Source organism: Salvia hispanica, chromosome 3 (assembly GCF_029641045.1).
Source record: "Salvia hispanica isolate PSC_SH4W2 chromosome 3, Shi_PSC_v1, whole genome shotgun sequence".
Lineage (NCBI taxonomy): Eukaryota > Viridiplantae > Streptophyta > Magnoliopsida > Lamiales > Lamiaceae > Salvia > Salvia hispanica.
Genome location: NC_142694.1, coordinates 34,367,864 through 34,382,888, shown reverse-complemented (window position 1 = coordinate 34,382,888; position 15,025 = coordinate 34,367,864). Strand labels below are relative to the sequence as shown.

At 37.2% G+C, this 15,025-nt stretch overlaps 2 protein-coding genes and 1 non-coding gene across 7 annotated transcripts; 1 reads left to right on the top strand and 2 right to left on the bottom strand.

Moving 5' to 3' along the window:
* Positions 1-2,118: 2,118 nt before the first annotated feature.
* Positions 2,119-7,132, top strand: LOC125214264 (polyadenylate-binding protein-interacting protein 12-like). 4 transcript variants are annotated; one of them, XM_048115204.2, is made up of 11 exons: positions 2,119-2,253; positions 2,467-2,993; positions 3,590-3,700; positions 3,789-3,833; positions 3,925-3,997; positions 4,082-4,194; positions 4,295-4,354; positions 4,439-4,486; positions 4,581-4,649; positions 6,624-6,685; positions 6,775-7,132. In XM_048115204.2, the coding sequence occupies exons 2-11, from the start codon at positions 2,532-2,534 to the stop codon at positions 6,830-6,832; spliced, it is 1,101 nt and encodes a 366-aa protein (XP_047971161.1). In that variant the 5' UTR covers positions 2,119-2,253; positions 2,467-2,531; the 3' UTR covers positions 6,833-7,132. The 4 variants fall into 4 exon arrangements, with proteins under 4 accessions (XP_047971161.1, XP_088924780.1, XP_047971160.1 ...); XM_089068654.1 differs by having other exon boundaries at positions 2,180-2,253; positions 2,470-2,993; XM_048115203.2 differs by having other exon boundaries at positions 2,207-2,348.
* Positions 7,133-7,878: 746 nt separating this feature from the next.
* TRNAL-AAG (transfer RNA leucine (anticodon AAG)) lies at positions 7,879-7,959 on the bottom strand. Its single transcript has one exon. It is a non-coding gene; the product is annotated as a tRNA-Leu (tRNA).
* Positions 7,960-8,915: 956 nt separating this feature from the next.
* LOC125214551 (uncharacterized) lies at positions 8,916-14,402 on the bottom strand. 2 transcript variants are annotated; one of them, XM_048115625.2, is made up of 16 exons: positions 14,096-14,402; positions 13,850-13,900; positions 13,533-13,769; positions 13,356-13,454; positions 13,186-13,241; positions 12,847-12,958; positions 12,359-12,538; positions 12,037-12,285; positions 11,453-11,644; positions 11,169-11,366; positions 10,956-11,078; positions 10,508-10,849; positions 10,330-10,428; positions 9,762-10,243; positions 9,637-9,692; positions 8,916-9,075 (listed from the first exon to the last, which is right to left on the bottom strand). In XM_048115625.2, exons 1-15 carry the CDS (start codon positions 14,216-14,218, stop codon positions 9,659-9,661), a joined length of 2,577 nt encoding a protein of 858 aa, XP_047971582.1. In that variant the 5' UTR covers positions 14,219-14,402; the 3' UTR covers positions 8,916-9,075; positions 9,637-9,658. The 2 variants fall into 2 exon arrangements, with proteins under 2 accessions (XP_047971582.1, XP_047971583.1); XM_048115626.2 differs by having other exon boundaries at positions 13,533-13,763; positions 14,096-14,401.
* Between the last annotated feature and the right edge of the window lie 623 nt (positions 14,403-15,025).

The window sequence follows — 15,025 nt, the reverse complement described above, 5'->3', positions numbered from 1 at the left end:
CTTCTCGTTGAAGAGGGGCAACCGGCGGAGCGAAGTAGTCGTCATATAGCCGCTGATGTGCAGCTACGTGATCCCGATCAATCACTGCTCGGCGGTGGAGGGCGAGGGACCGCCTGCTGTTCCACCCTTCGCGTGTACTGCTCCATCTCGCGGTTCATGTAGGCCTCCATAGCCTCGTTCATCTGCCGTTCGTACTCCTCAGCATCCCCACCACTACCACCCGCGTGACTTATCCCTCGATGATGCTCTTGTGCAGAAAGTTAGAGAGAGAGAAAATTCGTTAAAACAAGTGGTGCAAATGAAAATGAAACTAAAATCGCGTATATATAGGTTTTCAAAAAAAAGAAAAAAAAGAAAAGAAAATAGGCGTTGGCCGATCGGCACGCCACAATGGCGGCCAGCGCATCGGCCAGCGCCCCTGAATCGGCTAGCCCACGCCGATTTTTTAGCCAATTCGCTGCTGGCCGATTGCAATGGTTCGGCTAGCCGATCGGCCAGCGCCACGAATCGGCTAGCCGGCACTGTGGATGCTCTTACTTCCTCTTCTTTCTCGATTATCGGCTTCCGTTTTACGACATCCTCCCTCATTTTCTTCCTTTCTTTCTGTTCAGTCTCATCATCTCACACTGGGTGAGGTGGGGTCGGAGAAGCAAATGCCGTAGGGTCGGAGGCTGATGAAAGGAGCTTCCCGGCGGCACTCCGGGGCCTGTGGTGGGGTCGGCCGACCCCGCCCGACCCCACCTGGATCCGCCGATACTTATAGTAAATCAATTTGATAAATAAAATATAAAAAATAATTGAAATAAAAGATATCTAGTTTAAAGAATACCGTTTTATCCTAAAAAAAAAAAACTCCACAATATCATTCATTACAATACTCATAAGTAAATCAATTTGATAAATAAAATATAAAAAATAATTGAAATAAAAGATATCTAGTTTAAAGAATACCGTTTTATCCTAAAAAAAAAAAAAACTCCACAATATCATTCATTACAATACTCTAATCATCGAGCATCTGAAATGAAATCTATATAGCATAGACATGTGTATAACACAATTAACATACACATAATGACAATAACTAATTGCAATTATTCCCCACTGACTCTAACAACTATATGACCTCAAGTAATTACATGTAACTAACATGCTCCACTATTTCATGGCAATTTTAGTTTAAATAAATATTGCACTCTTCCATAATGGGTTTGAAAATTACACATTTTGCACGAATCGGTGTAAGTTCATATTCAAGTTCATGGACAAATTAAGTCAAATTATTGAACAGAAGACATTCCAGAATAGTATATCACTCGTCCCACAAGAATATATACTCCTTTTTTATTCCGTCCGACAAAAATATACAATTTTTCTATTTTAGAAACTATTTTCTTTATAATGAGGTGAGATCCTTTCGCCACTAATAATATTTTATTTTCTTCTCCCTGCATCGCTCATACTTTAACAATTTGGCATTAAAATATGTGCTGAACCCAAAGTACATATTCTTCGAGGGCGGAAGGAGTATGAAACAATGATATTGCACCCCGAGCCAAAGAAAGTCAATTGCCAGCGATCCTAAGAAATCTCGACGGTTATTTTCATTCTCGTATGATTCAGAAAAAACATCAATAACCAAAATATGGACATCATGATTTAGACAAGTCTTCTATCAATTATTCTCTCTATTTTAATTTTTATTCACTTTAAAAATTTAGTACTATCATTTTCTTAGAACGAGGGTAAAAAATTACATCAAGTAAATGTTATTTTCAAATTTTTTATTTTATATTATAGTAAAATAAATAAGTTAATATGATGTGATGTATGTTTGCCGCTCAAAATAAGAGTTGAAATAAAATTCATGTTGATGGTGGACAAATCAAATTGGATATTTTAATTAAATTTACTCATTATGTAAGAAGAAGACAAAAGAAAAGTAAAAGTGAAAAATGGGCTCCAAACTATGGTTATTAAAGCAAGTAGGTGGTCCCCACCACTGTTCTCAGCAGTTCCTCATCGTATATTTTGGGGCGTTGTGAACAAAGTATAGTGACGCATTTAATTCAGAAAAATCACAAAAACAGATAAAAAATTAATAAATATATTAATAAATGCGTACGTAAATATTGTTCCCCTTTCTCCATCTCTACAGAAAAAAAATGTACACTACTATATTTATTTATAAATAAATGCAGTCAGTATAAGAATAAATCTCTAGCAAATGGAATAAACTAATCTGGAAAAAAGGTAAAGCTGTGCTCTGATTTTGCGTTCCTCTTTTTCATCTGTTTCTGTTGATCTTCCGAATTTCGTGCTCAAATGGACACCATTTGAGCTATCAGGTAAAAAATATCCGTTTATTTTGGGGAAAAAGTCACACAAATTGGAGGTTTTTCTCAGTTTCGATCCGTTGAACTGAAGAAATTGATTATCGGTTTTCGTTTTTGTGATGTTTTGCAGCAGTGAAAAATAGAAGAAAAATAAAGTCGAAAAATAAAAAATTCGAAAAATTTGCTCGATCGTTCATGGCGGTGGTGGAAAGCGACAGAGGTAGCGCGATGAGCGACGTTGCGGATAATCATCATCCTCATCATCATAATCGCCACCACCAGCAGTCAACAAACGGCCAGAAGTCAACGGCGCCGGCCGATCAGAGCTTCCACCTGATTCAGCAGAAGATGATGATGTCCAACGGCCACCGCCAGCTCGGAAATGGAGCGGCGCGAGAGGAGAAATTGGAGGATGGTGATGACGGAGGGGAGGGGTTTAAGAGGGAGATGAGAGATTTAGAGGAAATGCTGTCAAAATTGAACCCCATGGCTGAGGAATTCGTGCCGCCGTCGCTGACGTCACTCGCCGGCGGCGGCCAGCAGATGCTTTCGCCGTCTCAAGTGGCGGCGGCTGGGATGCTTGGGTTTGATGCTAATGGTTTTTTGATGCAGCACTTCCTTAATTCGGGTGTTTCAACTGAAAATTCGTTTAGAAGGGTTAGTGTTTTTTATCTGATAATTTATTGCATTTTTCAAGCTGTATTACATTTACATCCATTTTTTTCTTCTAATTTTTGTTGGTTTACTTTTTGTAATAGGGAGTTCTTAACATTTTTAGGTTGCTTTGTTTCCATGATTGGGTAACATGTTTATGTTCTCTTTAATTTGTATATTTTGGGGCTGAAATTGTTGTTTCTTTTAGGTAGTGAGATATTTGTTAGAGTTCTCTCGTCATGATAAATTGTTTTATGATTCAGCAGCTCATTAATTTAGGTGTTCCAACCAAAAATTCGTTTAGAAGGGTTATTATTATTTTTTATCTGATAATTCCTTTCCTTATCTAAAAGCTATATTACATGTACCTTTTTTTCTAAATTTCTGCTGGCTTGCTTCTATAAATAGGGTTGTTCTTAACGTTTTTAGGTTGTTTTGTTTTCATGATTGGGTAATATGTTCTCTTTAATTTGTTTATTTTGGGATTGAAACAGATGTTTCTTTTGGATAGTGAGACATATTTGTCACGCTAAACTTTATACTTTTCTTTAACATTCTTATTTGGTATTGTCTCTTTACCAATTGGTTTTAATATGCAGAAGAAAAATGGCTATGCCAATGGAAAACGGAGGCTCACTAGCAGAACAAGCATGGCTCAAAGAGATGACGTGATTAAGAGGACAGTGTATGTTTCTGATATTGATCATCAGGTAAAGAGAATCTATCGATTTGGTTGCTAACATTACTTTATTCAGGCAAGTAAACACTTAAGTTTGGCCATTGTTATGATGACTGTAGGTTACGGAAGAGCAACTTGCAGCACTTTTTATTGGCTGCGGTCAGGTGTGTATTTCTCAAAATTCAGCTTCATTAGTTATGTTTTCGCCACCACTAAATGGTTTTAATGGTTGCTTCCGCAATTTACGTAATGAAGGTTGTGGATTGTCGTGTTTGTGGTGACCCTAATTCTGTACTTCGATTTGCCTTTGTTGAGTTCACTGATGAAGGTATGTGGACAGTCTTCATTTCATTGTGTACTTGAAATAACCCCAGGGCTGTATAACATTATATTGTCTCTCATGTAAATACAGATGGGGCAAGGAATGCCTTGAGTTTGGCAGGAACTATGCTTGGCTTCTACCCTGTGAGAGTACTGCCATCCAAAACTGCGATTGCTCCTGTGAATCCGACATTCTTGCCTAGGGTGAGAAACCTTGCAACCATTTAGCTCCTTCCAACATGTGTTCTAGCTCCATTTGTTCAAAGAATGTAGACTAATTTCCTTTGTTGTTACTGAGGTGTAGTCTGAGGATGAAAGGGAGATGTGTGCAAGGACAATTTATTGTACAAATATTGACAAGAAGGTAGTTTTGCTCACAGAATCGTTTCACGGGCTGTTAGATTCCCGTTTTCAATACAAGCATTATTTATTTGTTTACATGTTGCAGGTCACTCAAGCAGATGTCAAACTCTTCTTTGAGTCCATTTGCGGCGAGGTATGTAGGTTTCTGAGAGTACAATTTTGACTAATTTCATGCTTTTCTGAAGAATTAAACGCTTGCATATTGCCATTTGCACCTCTTGATTCAGGTGCGTCGGTTGAGGTTGCTTGGTGACTATCATCATTCCACTCGTATATCTTTTGTGGAGTTTGTAATGGTGAGAGACACAATTTCTTGCTTATCTTATTTGACTTCTTTCTAAGTGATAATCTCAGCTAATAATTCCCCCTCTGTAAATTTTTTTGTTTATGCAAATTCGTCTATGCCTTTAAAGTATACATTGCCCGTGATATTCACACCTGGGCTAAAAGTAGCTTTCTTGTATTAGAAAAATCTTTCTGGCGCAGAGAAGGTACATATTCTTGAATGAAATCCTTACACCCTGTTTCTCCCGACCAATATATGTAACTGAGATAGTTAACTTTTTTACTAAACCCCGCTCGGTGGAACAGTAGTTTTATTTTCTAATATGTTTGACAATACTCTAATAAATGTGATCCCATATAAAACGTTAGCTGGATCAAGGACAAAGATGTACTTATCCAGATGGTAACTTTATTTGGATTCGGACTTTTATTTTTATCTCGCCATCTACTGCAGTTGTACTATATGGACAGCCAATCTTCATCTTGACTTCTAGAATGTTCTTTGAATTAGTCCCGATTGAAACTAATTGAGATTTGACAAGCTGCCAATTTTTTCTGATAGGCACTTGTACTAAATGGCCTCCTGAATGTAGGCCACATCTTTTTTAAATTGATGTTTATGGTAGAGAATATTGATATGGAGTTTGTACATCATAGATTTGGTTGATGTTGAGAGTTCTTTTTACATTATTCTACAAAAATATGAGGCTTGCGATAGTGGTTTCTCCTTTTCTTCTTTCCTCCTGTAGTAGTAAAATATTTTAACGTTGCTTCTACTAAAATATTTCTGTTGCTGACTTGCTGTATAAGCATCACCGTGGAAATAATCTGTTGCCATTCTCTATGTGGGTCTACTAAGCTGCTTTGTTCCCTAGTGAAAGCCTCGACCTGCTTTAGGATAACCTGGTTTAGATAGAGGAACACATTTTTCCAAAGTTTTGTTACTTATATCATTCTATCGTAGAGTGGTTTAAGTGTGGAGTCATAAATTTTGAGGTATTTGGCCATAAATATAATGCGCATTGTTTCTGTTTCACCACTGCAGAAAACATGTTCTTATGAGATAGGCAGTGTTGACTTATTGTTTTTGTTAATGCTACTATATTGGAGATACATACACTCTCTAATAGTAGTTTCTATACTGAAAATTGTTGAGGGTGTAAATTACCGCATCTTTTGGAAAAAAAACACACCATCTATAAGTTCTTGTTCTGCCTGTATCATATCTGTGCTATAACTAGAGTCATTCAAGAAAAAAACATTAAGCGAGAGAGCAAATTGCCATTCTAAGAATGTGTGATTGCTGATGATGAAGAATATACTTCTATCCATACGTGTAGATTATTTTCATAATTTCGGCATCTTAAATTTGAACACTCATAAACTTCCCTCCAACTACTTATGCTACGTAATATATCTCATCCCAAATGTTTTCTCATCTTCATAGATCTTCTCAAAGCTAAACCATCACATACCATGTCCTTCCATGCCTTCTCGCCATAGTGTCAATATCATATGAGATTTACTCTGTATTTTCTCGAGTTTGCAGTGGGTTTTGAGTTTGCCTTTGCATATGCTTCATTGATATCTAAAAGCTACCATCAGATTAATTAATTAAAAGGCGCAACGATCTTTCCCCAAGTGACTTGATTTCTCTCGTCTTATATTTAACTTGATGGAGATTTCAGGATGCCCGAGATATGACTTTTGTAAGGTTTCTCTGTGTTCTTCAATGTCGTGTGTGATTATCCTCCATAGAAAGTTCAACATTTTATTGGGCTTGAGGTCTTTGTGGTCATACTGATCTTTTACAACTTTGAAGGTCGAAACGTTAAATTTTCACCTCTGTATTATCTATTACTGTTACTGAAATCAACTGAGGACTTGATTTCTCCAATTCTTTTGATTATGTTTGTGTGTCTTGGAGGGATGAGGTGCATTACCGTAGAATCAGAACTTAAATTGGACTATTTTACCCGTTGCAGCCTGAAAGTGCGATTGCAGCGTTGAACTGCAGTGGAGCTGTGTTGGGATCATTGCCTATAAGGTTGGGCATTCTCTAACATCCCTGCACCCATTACTATAACCCTATCTTTTTTCATGGTCGATTAACTTACAGAATTTTAACACTTCCAGGGTAAGCCCATCAAAAACTCCTGTCCGGCCCCGGGCACCCCGTCAATCCATGCACTGATCCGACAGATGTCATCTATTATCCCCTATGTATACATAGTTACATGGTAGATCCAGATACTCTGTGGTATCTATGTGTTAATCCCTTTTTTTCCGTCCACGCATACGCTGGTCGTCTCACCTGTATTGGATAATTATGGTCGACCGTTAAGCTAGTAGAGAGTACGGCCATTTTTGAGGGTGATTTTGACCTTGAAGGGAAACTCCTTTCACATTGCAGAAAACCAATCATATCATGAGCAGCCTTGAATTGATCTTGTTGCACTATGTTTTAGTAATATGTTTGCTTCAGTTGATCCCATTTTTGAAGTACTCGTGCTCGATGCTTTCGTCATTCATTTGCCTCGGACGACAACTACACGTGAACTTCGAGGAATGTCAAAATCATATTGGTTTTGTGTTTCCTCCGCTTTTATTTCCCATTGCCCAGGAATTGAATGAACAGAGTTGAGTTTTTTCCGTTATCATGGAAGTTTGTAGTAATAATGTGTTTCGGAGAAATAAAGAAAAAGATTAGTTTTTTTTTAGAGTCAAAATGATTAAGAATATGTGAAGCATCAAACGAAAAAAAATTGTTGAGAATACAAAGAAAAGTAAAATTAAAATGAAGAAGTTTGCTAAGACCAAAAAAAACACAAAATTGAAATAAACAAAATAAAAATAAATGTTGAGAATACAAAGACAACTACAATCAAAATAATCAAGTTTGCAAAGACAGAGAAAACAAAATAGTACACTATTGAATTAAGAGAGAATAAATAAATTAGATGAACTAGTCTGCAAAGACAAAAAAACAAAACTAAAACAATAAAAGACAGAAAACAAAATACTACTCCTAGAGACAGAAAATAAATAAATTAGATGAACAAGTTTGCAAAGACAAAAAACAAAACTAAAACAATAAAAGACAGAAAAAAATAAAAAAACTAAAACAATAAAAGACAGAAAACAAAATACTACTCCTAGAGACGAAAATAGATAAATTAGATGAACAAGTTTGCAAAGACAAAAAACAAAACTAAAACAATAAAAGAAAGTTAAAATTAGTGTTGAGAGTGGGATTTAAACCCACGCCCTTTCGGACCAGAACCTTAATCTGGCGCCTTAGACCAACTCGGCCATCTCAACTTTGTAATATGCTATCATAAATATAAAATATATTTTTTCAATAAAAATTTATATCTGTGTGAAGAGTAAAGACCAAAATTGATCCTGAACATATGGTCATTGTACGTTTTTTGTCATAAACATTATCTTTTGGATTTTTTAGTCCTGCACATATGGAAATATTGACGGAGGACCAAAATGATCAAATTTTCATATGTGCAGCACCAAAAAATCCAAAAGATAATGTTTAGCACAAAAATTGTAAAATAACCATATGTTTAGGGCTAATTTTGACTTTTAATCTCGTGTGAAATACTAATACTCCCATCTATGGAGGAAAGTTGAGTGGCTATGTTTTTTGGGGAAGTGTCATAGTGAGGTGTTAAATGGGGAAGCACTAGTAGCATGGGCATCCGACGCTAAATGACCTCAACACGAACGGAGAGACACTAGATTATGCGATAAGAAAACACGGAATCAACTTCGACCCTATTTTGTTGAGTATGTATAGGCACGATTCGACAATGACTAATGATTTAAAATTGTGTATTATATTTATTTTTCATTTTAAATTTGAATCAACATGTCGTTGTATACTTTTATACCGTACGTGTATTCGTTTAATATAACAAAAATATAAATATAAATATTAGTAGAAAAATGAAAATATATTTGCTGTATCTATAGTTATATGGTGAAATCCAAATGAAACAGGTATTGCCTCCCCACAATCACTTTTATACCTACCACCCGAAAGGAAACAGGTATTACCTCCCCACAATCACATTTAATCATTAATTTATTTTTTATTCATTTCCATAATAAATAGTAATGTCACTTCTTTGTATTCAATTTTATTGACTACCTCCGAAAATTGATTAAATACTAGTAATCTGCAAAACTATAGCATTGCCTTTCCATTAACCTAAAAACCAAAATGACCACATCTCCATCAATGCACTCTCAACACTTGAAGAAGCAAAAAATTTGAGTTCTCCAAATTAAAGAGAATAGATATTTTAAATAACAAGTATCATAGAATCGATTTGCACAGGGTAAAAATATAACTGGACAATTTAACTTGTGCTATCAAAGCCTTTGGCCACTCATCTTCTCCAATTCCATACTTAGCATACCCTGCAAAGTAAATAAAGTAACTCAATATGGAAACTTGTAACCACAAGGCTTTTCAAGGCTAAGAGTTTAGACAAACATCAGATACACGTCCTACATTTTGGTGTGTGTCACGGGTTTTAAAAAATGTGACGAATGTGGATGAAAAAAGTTAGAAATGTGGACCCCTCCCTCGTCCCACCGTAGTTGAGGCCTTTTTTCAGGCACAAGATTTTAGAAAGTGATGTTTAGTCAATTAAGTTGTAAAGAGAAAAAAAGTAAATAAATGAAGAAAGAAGAAAATAGATGATGGTAAAGAGTGCCAGATAGAATGTGTTTTTTGGGATACGACTCAACTATAGTATTACCGAGGGAGTATTTGCTTTTTAATTATAAAAGTAAAATGAATTAGTGGTATGTAAGACCATACTACCAAATATAGTAAAAGTTAAATGGAGCATGTAAAGATGGACGTCCCAAAGTGACATGTAATGATAGATGAAGGGAGTATGTTTCAAGTCCATTTTTAGCTCTTTTACACTTACATCCTATACATTAGTGTTGAGTGTCAAAAAAGAAGCTCACCTTTTCCAAAGAAGAATGTTTACTATCTTCTCACATTTGACACAGCCCCAATTGCCCTGAAATATTCCACAAGATTATATTCAGAAGCAAGTAAATTACAAAAAGTTCAGAAAAACATAGAATACCTTTGTTGTTTCCCAGCTGAACTCATTCCAGACCTCCCATGAGATCCACCCTTGCCAACTGGCCGCAGCGTAGAACGGCCAAGTTCAGTCTCATTACCATTCGGCTCCACTTGATCTTTGGCTTTGCTCAAAATTTTGACATTTGATGTTCCTACAGGGCCACGAAGTGAACCACCGTTTACGTTCTGGCTCTGCGCAGCTGAGAACTGAGAAGCATGGTCATTCACATTCAAAGGTCTAGGAGCACCAAACTCATTAAAGCTGGTCTTGTCAACATTTGCGTGAGACGAGTCAGGAGGTGAGGCCTTCTTCAGTCGGTGGGACTGAGCCATGGGAGTGACTGCTACAGAAGGCAACGATGACGAGTATGATGATGGAGCTGCAGCAGCGGCTGCAGCAGCTCTGGCAACTGCCGCTGAGGCTGCTATGGTTTCCTGTGCCCCTTCACGAAGCTGAATGTAGTCGCCCTCAATAAAAAACAGCTGAGATAATCCAAAGAGAGAAAACATTAGAAAATACCATTAGAAGAAGTCAAATTACAAAAACCAACAAGAAGAAAGAGGTATACTTCAGGATGACCAGCTACAAAATCATCAAGCTTTCCGTACTTCCTTTTGTAATCATGCCAGTGAAGTGGGGCGAGCATTTTCCCAAGTCTATTTGGAAGCTGTTCCAGGAGGCCATGACAATGTATGAGTTTATATTATTAAAAGTCAAACATTCAATGCATCTATGAATTTACTAACCGTTGAACTAATCCTAATTCTGCCACCAGAGCCTATTGTGCGAGCTATAGATGCCAATAATACTCTTTCATCCAGTAGAAAACTTTCTGCAGTGTTTCCTGTGATACTCTTCTGCCCAGCAGATACAGATGAACTTTCTGCAGTGTTTCCTGTGATACTCTTCTGCCCAGCAGATACAGATGCATCAGCCATATCAGTACTCGAGCCATTATTAGTGGTTTTCTCACTGAAATTCTGAACATTAGCAATTCTTTCTGATGATGCCAGGCCAGCATGATCAGGATTTTCCATTGGGTTCCTGTTTCCCGTTACATGATCATGAACATGGTTAACTTGTTCCTCCTGTGGTTGCATTAAAATAAGACGATCTCTCAATTCCATTATGACCATTAGCAAAGAAAACAAAAGGTGGGTGAATGCTAAATATTACTCAAAGCTTTATCCAAACCTTAGTGTCGTTGCCATGTTCTAGATGATCCAAACTAAGCGCGCTTCGAAAATGGGAAGACACTTGCTGCAAGCTCTCTGGAGATTGTGTATTAACATAACCTTTTTCGATGGAGTCGAGAATCTGTAAAAGGTTTATTCAATGTGATAAATCAAAGGACTTGACTATCAGTAGAAAAAACAAGTTGCTGAAGTATCCTAATGAACCATATACCTTTCCATCTCCATTTGCTGATGGGATTGAATCAGCAGCTAATCCTCGGCTGATATTTGAATCCAAGGTATTCACGTGAAGAATCTGATCATTCCCAGAGGCTTCGTAGTCAATATTAGATTGAATTTTCACCACATTTTGTTCGGTTTCTTGATTATATTGATTAGGGGTAGGAACATGTTGGCCATCTGGTTGACCCTTGAACATTTTGAAACAAAGAATACTTCAATGAACTAGCTGGTGCAATTCTTGAAACCAAGGCAACAGAATAGTATTACACTTACCTGCTGCCAATTTTGAACAGAGGGCAATGTGGATACCGAGTGAAAATGAGATTGCATAACATGTGAAGGGTGAGGAACACCTTGTTGATGCATTACAAATGGATGCAAAGCAGTCACTTGTCCTGGTTGAGCATAGGGTGCCATGCCAAGAAGGGGTGTAGGACCAAAGGCAACAACTTGAACATTGTCACCCTGATGAAGAAAAATCAAGGTAATGAGAACCACAACAAACATTAGACTGTGGTAAAAAGTTCACACAAGGGGGGTCCTCCACATAGTGGAGCTATAATCCAATATGGTAATGTGTCGTTCAAGGCATGTCCACAAACTTAAAAGCACAAAATCAGTTCTCAATACCAAAACAGTAAAAACCAATTGACACCAATTTTGAATGTAAGCTAAGGAGAAAGGATCACATCAGGAAAAGAGCACAAGGATGAAAGACACTTTAGACAAGGAAATATGATATGAGGCTGCCAATGGCAATGGTCCTAGCCCTAGCGCTTAGAGTTAACAAACAATAACCTCTAAGATGAATGTACACAGGCAGACCAGAGTACAAAACAAATTATTAGGAAAAAGACCTGTGTTGACGTGTTTCCACCAGAAACTTCAAATTTTCCATTTTGTAGGCTGCCAACATTTGTAGTATGTGAACCATTACTATGCACATCTTGCTGGCCACCGTTGCCATTTTCAAGTGTAGAAGCATCAATCACATTTTTATGGGAGATATTAGAACCATCCATGTTGCTTCCAGTCTTCTCTCTAACATCAACCAATTCAAGCTGGAGCTGTTGTATATGCAAATGAAGCCTTTCCATCTCACCCAACTGAGATAAGGAGAAATGTTAGTTTCTAATGAAAAGAAAAAGTATCTGGATCACTCATTTGTGGCTTAGTCACCTGTCTTTGACAAGCTAGCCAGAGTTGATTATAATGTTCTGTACGTTCTCGCAGCTCAGCTTGTAAACTGTGGTAAGTGGTTGAATGTAAAGCATCCAATTCCTGTGCATGAGTCATCCAGGCTTGTGCTTCTCGTAACTGCTCCTCTTTAAAGATAAGGGTTTCTTGGGCAGTCCTATTCTGATTAGAGACACAAACCATTAGTATACAGCCAACCAGTTTTAACCATTACAGGTCCAATTTTTTTATGCATAAATATATTTTTTAGACAGTAACCCATTTACATCTGTGATAATATCTCTCAAGAGCAGTGTGTTACACTGACTAAACCAAATGATGTTCTTATAAGGCATAAACAGATTGTCGTTTATGTCTCTTCGATTTGATGATTATAATACCTATAAGCAATTATCATGATTCATGAAATATAATGACAAAGAAAGTTAATTAACCAGCATAACTGGTTTAAGAACCAAAAGTGAACAAACCTGTTCTTGCAACTCCATGACCAGGCAATCTTTCTCTTGAATATGTTCTTGAAGTTCCCGGATTTGATTAATGTGCTGCAATCTTTCAGCTTCAGAGCTGTCCCTTTCCCTCCTACAAATGAAGCAAGAATATCATGAATTCCAAACTCCTTGCAAAAAGTAAAAAACTATCATAAAAATGTTCTTATTTAGTAGTTCAGAAATAGAGACATGGAAGCAGGAAACAGCAGGAAGCATCTTCAAGCAATAGCACAACATGAGCTACTAACTTAACCAACTTCAGATCGTTCAATATTCCAGATTTGAAACCAAATCCAAAAATAGTATGCAAGAAAGTACCTGTAGCTCTGAATCTCTTTGCTTTGTTCCCTCAAAAGATCTTCTTTGGCCCAAGCCTGCCGAAAGAAATGAAAAATGTTTAATTCAACAAAACCTACAATAAATATGAGTGGTGAAACTCCATTGCAACTTTGCAAGAGAAGGAAAACATGACACATTGGAAAACTAACCGCTTCATTGTCCAACCTAATAGCATGCAACTCTCTATCCTTATCTTCCATCTTCATCTCCAGCTCACGGATTTTCTGTTCCTTTTCATGCAGTTGCTCCTAAAAGATTGATGCATTTCTGAATTAGCATAGAAGATCATCATAAAAGGTTACACCACAACAAAGAAAGTCCAAAACCTGCAGTTCAACATTAGCATTTCTGTGCTCTTTGATTTGAGCATCAAATGTATTGTGAATTCTCGAAATCTCGGATCTCGCAATGTTCTGCGCCCGAAGCTCAATCTCCATATGCTGCAACTCCTCCCTCTGCTTAACCACCTCATGAAGTCTCTGCTGCAAAATATCGTTGTCCGAATCCCCATCAATAGTTACAGAGCAAAAATCCACATCCACCGGCTCCCTCCCATGCTGTACCTTAACATAACACACATACCAAATCACATCACATCTATTTGCATCACACCAAAAATCTTCATTTGAAACAAAGTCAGTACCTCGTATATCAATCTCTCATCAGACTGAACTAGCTTCGAACGCTCCAACTCCTGCACAGTACCAAATCAAAACCGTCGGCAAGCTAGCAACAATTACGATGCACGAATCTCAAATCGATAAATGCCGACGCAAGCAGGTATTTATGAATAACCTTGTCCAATTCAATATTTACCTAGGAATAAAATGCAGAACGCGAAAAAACGTTCAATTAAAAAAATATAATCACAATGCGAGATGATTTCCACCTCATTCGCGGAGTTTCGAGCGGATTGCTCCGACACAACGCGCCACTCCTTGCGGGAGGGAGCTGGCGGCATCGCGAATCCGCCATTCCGCGCGGCGGCGGGGGCGGGGGGCGGCACCTCCATTGACGCGAGGCTGAATCACTTCCTTTTCCCCAATTAAATCGCTAATCCCTCATTAAAACCCTAACGAGATTAGGGAAGAAGTGGCGGTCAACGAAGAGTTGAAATCGAGCGATGCAATCGTCTGCACTTTTTGACAGTGGAGTTTGGGAGATTGATTTTGGGGTGGTTTGGTGAATTAAAGACTTTTATAGGACTTGAAGTGAAAATAGCACAACTCTTTTGGGAAGGGGAGAGAAACATATTTGGAATTTATTGCAAACGAATGGGAAAAATATATCGAAAAATACAGATTATCATACTCAAAATATATCAATAAGTCGGACTTTTGATATCTTGCAAATTTTGATATGAAATGATAACACATAATTTTGGTGTCATAACAATATTGTACACTGAAAATTTAGTATATCGCATTTTGTTCGATATTTTGGTAACTTGATACAGATATACACCGATGATAATGTATATATCTGAATTTTGTATTATACTATGAAATAAATTTTTGGCATAGTGGTGTTTTGGTATGTCATACTGAATTCGATATATTGTAAAACACGATACATTGAATTTTTGTATGCATGACTTTGGTATTGAATATTGATCATATTGAAAATCAATATACATAAATAAATTAGTAAGGTGATGACATGATAATCGCACAGACCAAAACTTTTGGTAAGAACAACCTTGATAAAGTATATTGTATCGAACTAGTCTATTTATAGCGCATTTATACGATATTGCAAGCCTTGAACACACTACTATGTGTTTAAGGCACTAGAACAACACTTTTGCGCAGTCATTATT

What these genes read in the sequence shown, in the direction of transcription:
- LOC125214264 (XM_048115204.2), top strand. Translation starts at nt 2,532, where the DNA reads ATGGCGGTGGTGGAAAGCGACAGAGGTAGCGCGATGAGCGACGTTGCG. An exon ending in TTTCTGATATTGATCATCAG is followed by an intron (nt 3,701 to 3,788) that starts GTAAAGAGAATC and finishes TGATGACTGTAG; the next exon opens with GTTACGGAAGAGCAACTTGC. An exon ending in TTGGGATCATTGCCTATAAG is followed by an intron (nt 6,686 to 6,774) that starts GTTGGGCATTCT and finishes TAACACTTCCAG; the next exon opens with GGTAAGCCCATCAAAAACTC.
- LOC125214551 (XM_048115625.2), bottom strand. Translation starts at nt 14,218, where the DNA reads ATGGAGGTGCCGCCCCCCGCCCCCGCCGCCGCGCGGAATGGCGGATTC. An exon ending in GGCTAGCTTGTCAAAGACAG is followed by an intron (nt 12,286 to 12,358) that starts GTGACTAAGCCA and finishes TCCTTATCTCAG; the next exon opens with TTGGGTGAGATGGAAAGGCT. An exon ending in GTGGAAACACGTCAACACAG is followed by an intron (nt 11,645 to 12,036) that starts GTCTTTTTCCTA and finishes TTTCTTCATCAG; the next exon opens with GGTGACAATGTTCAAGTTGT.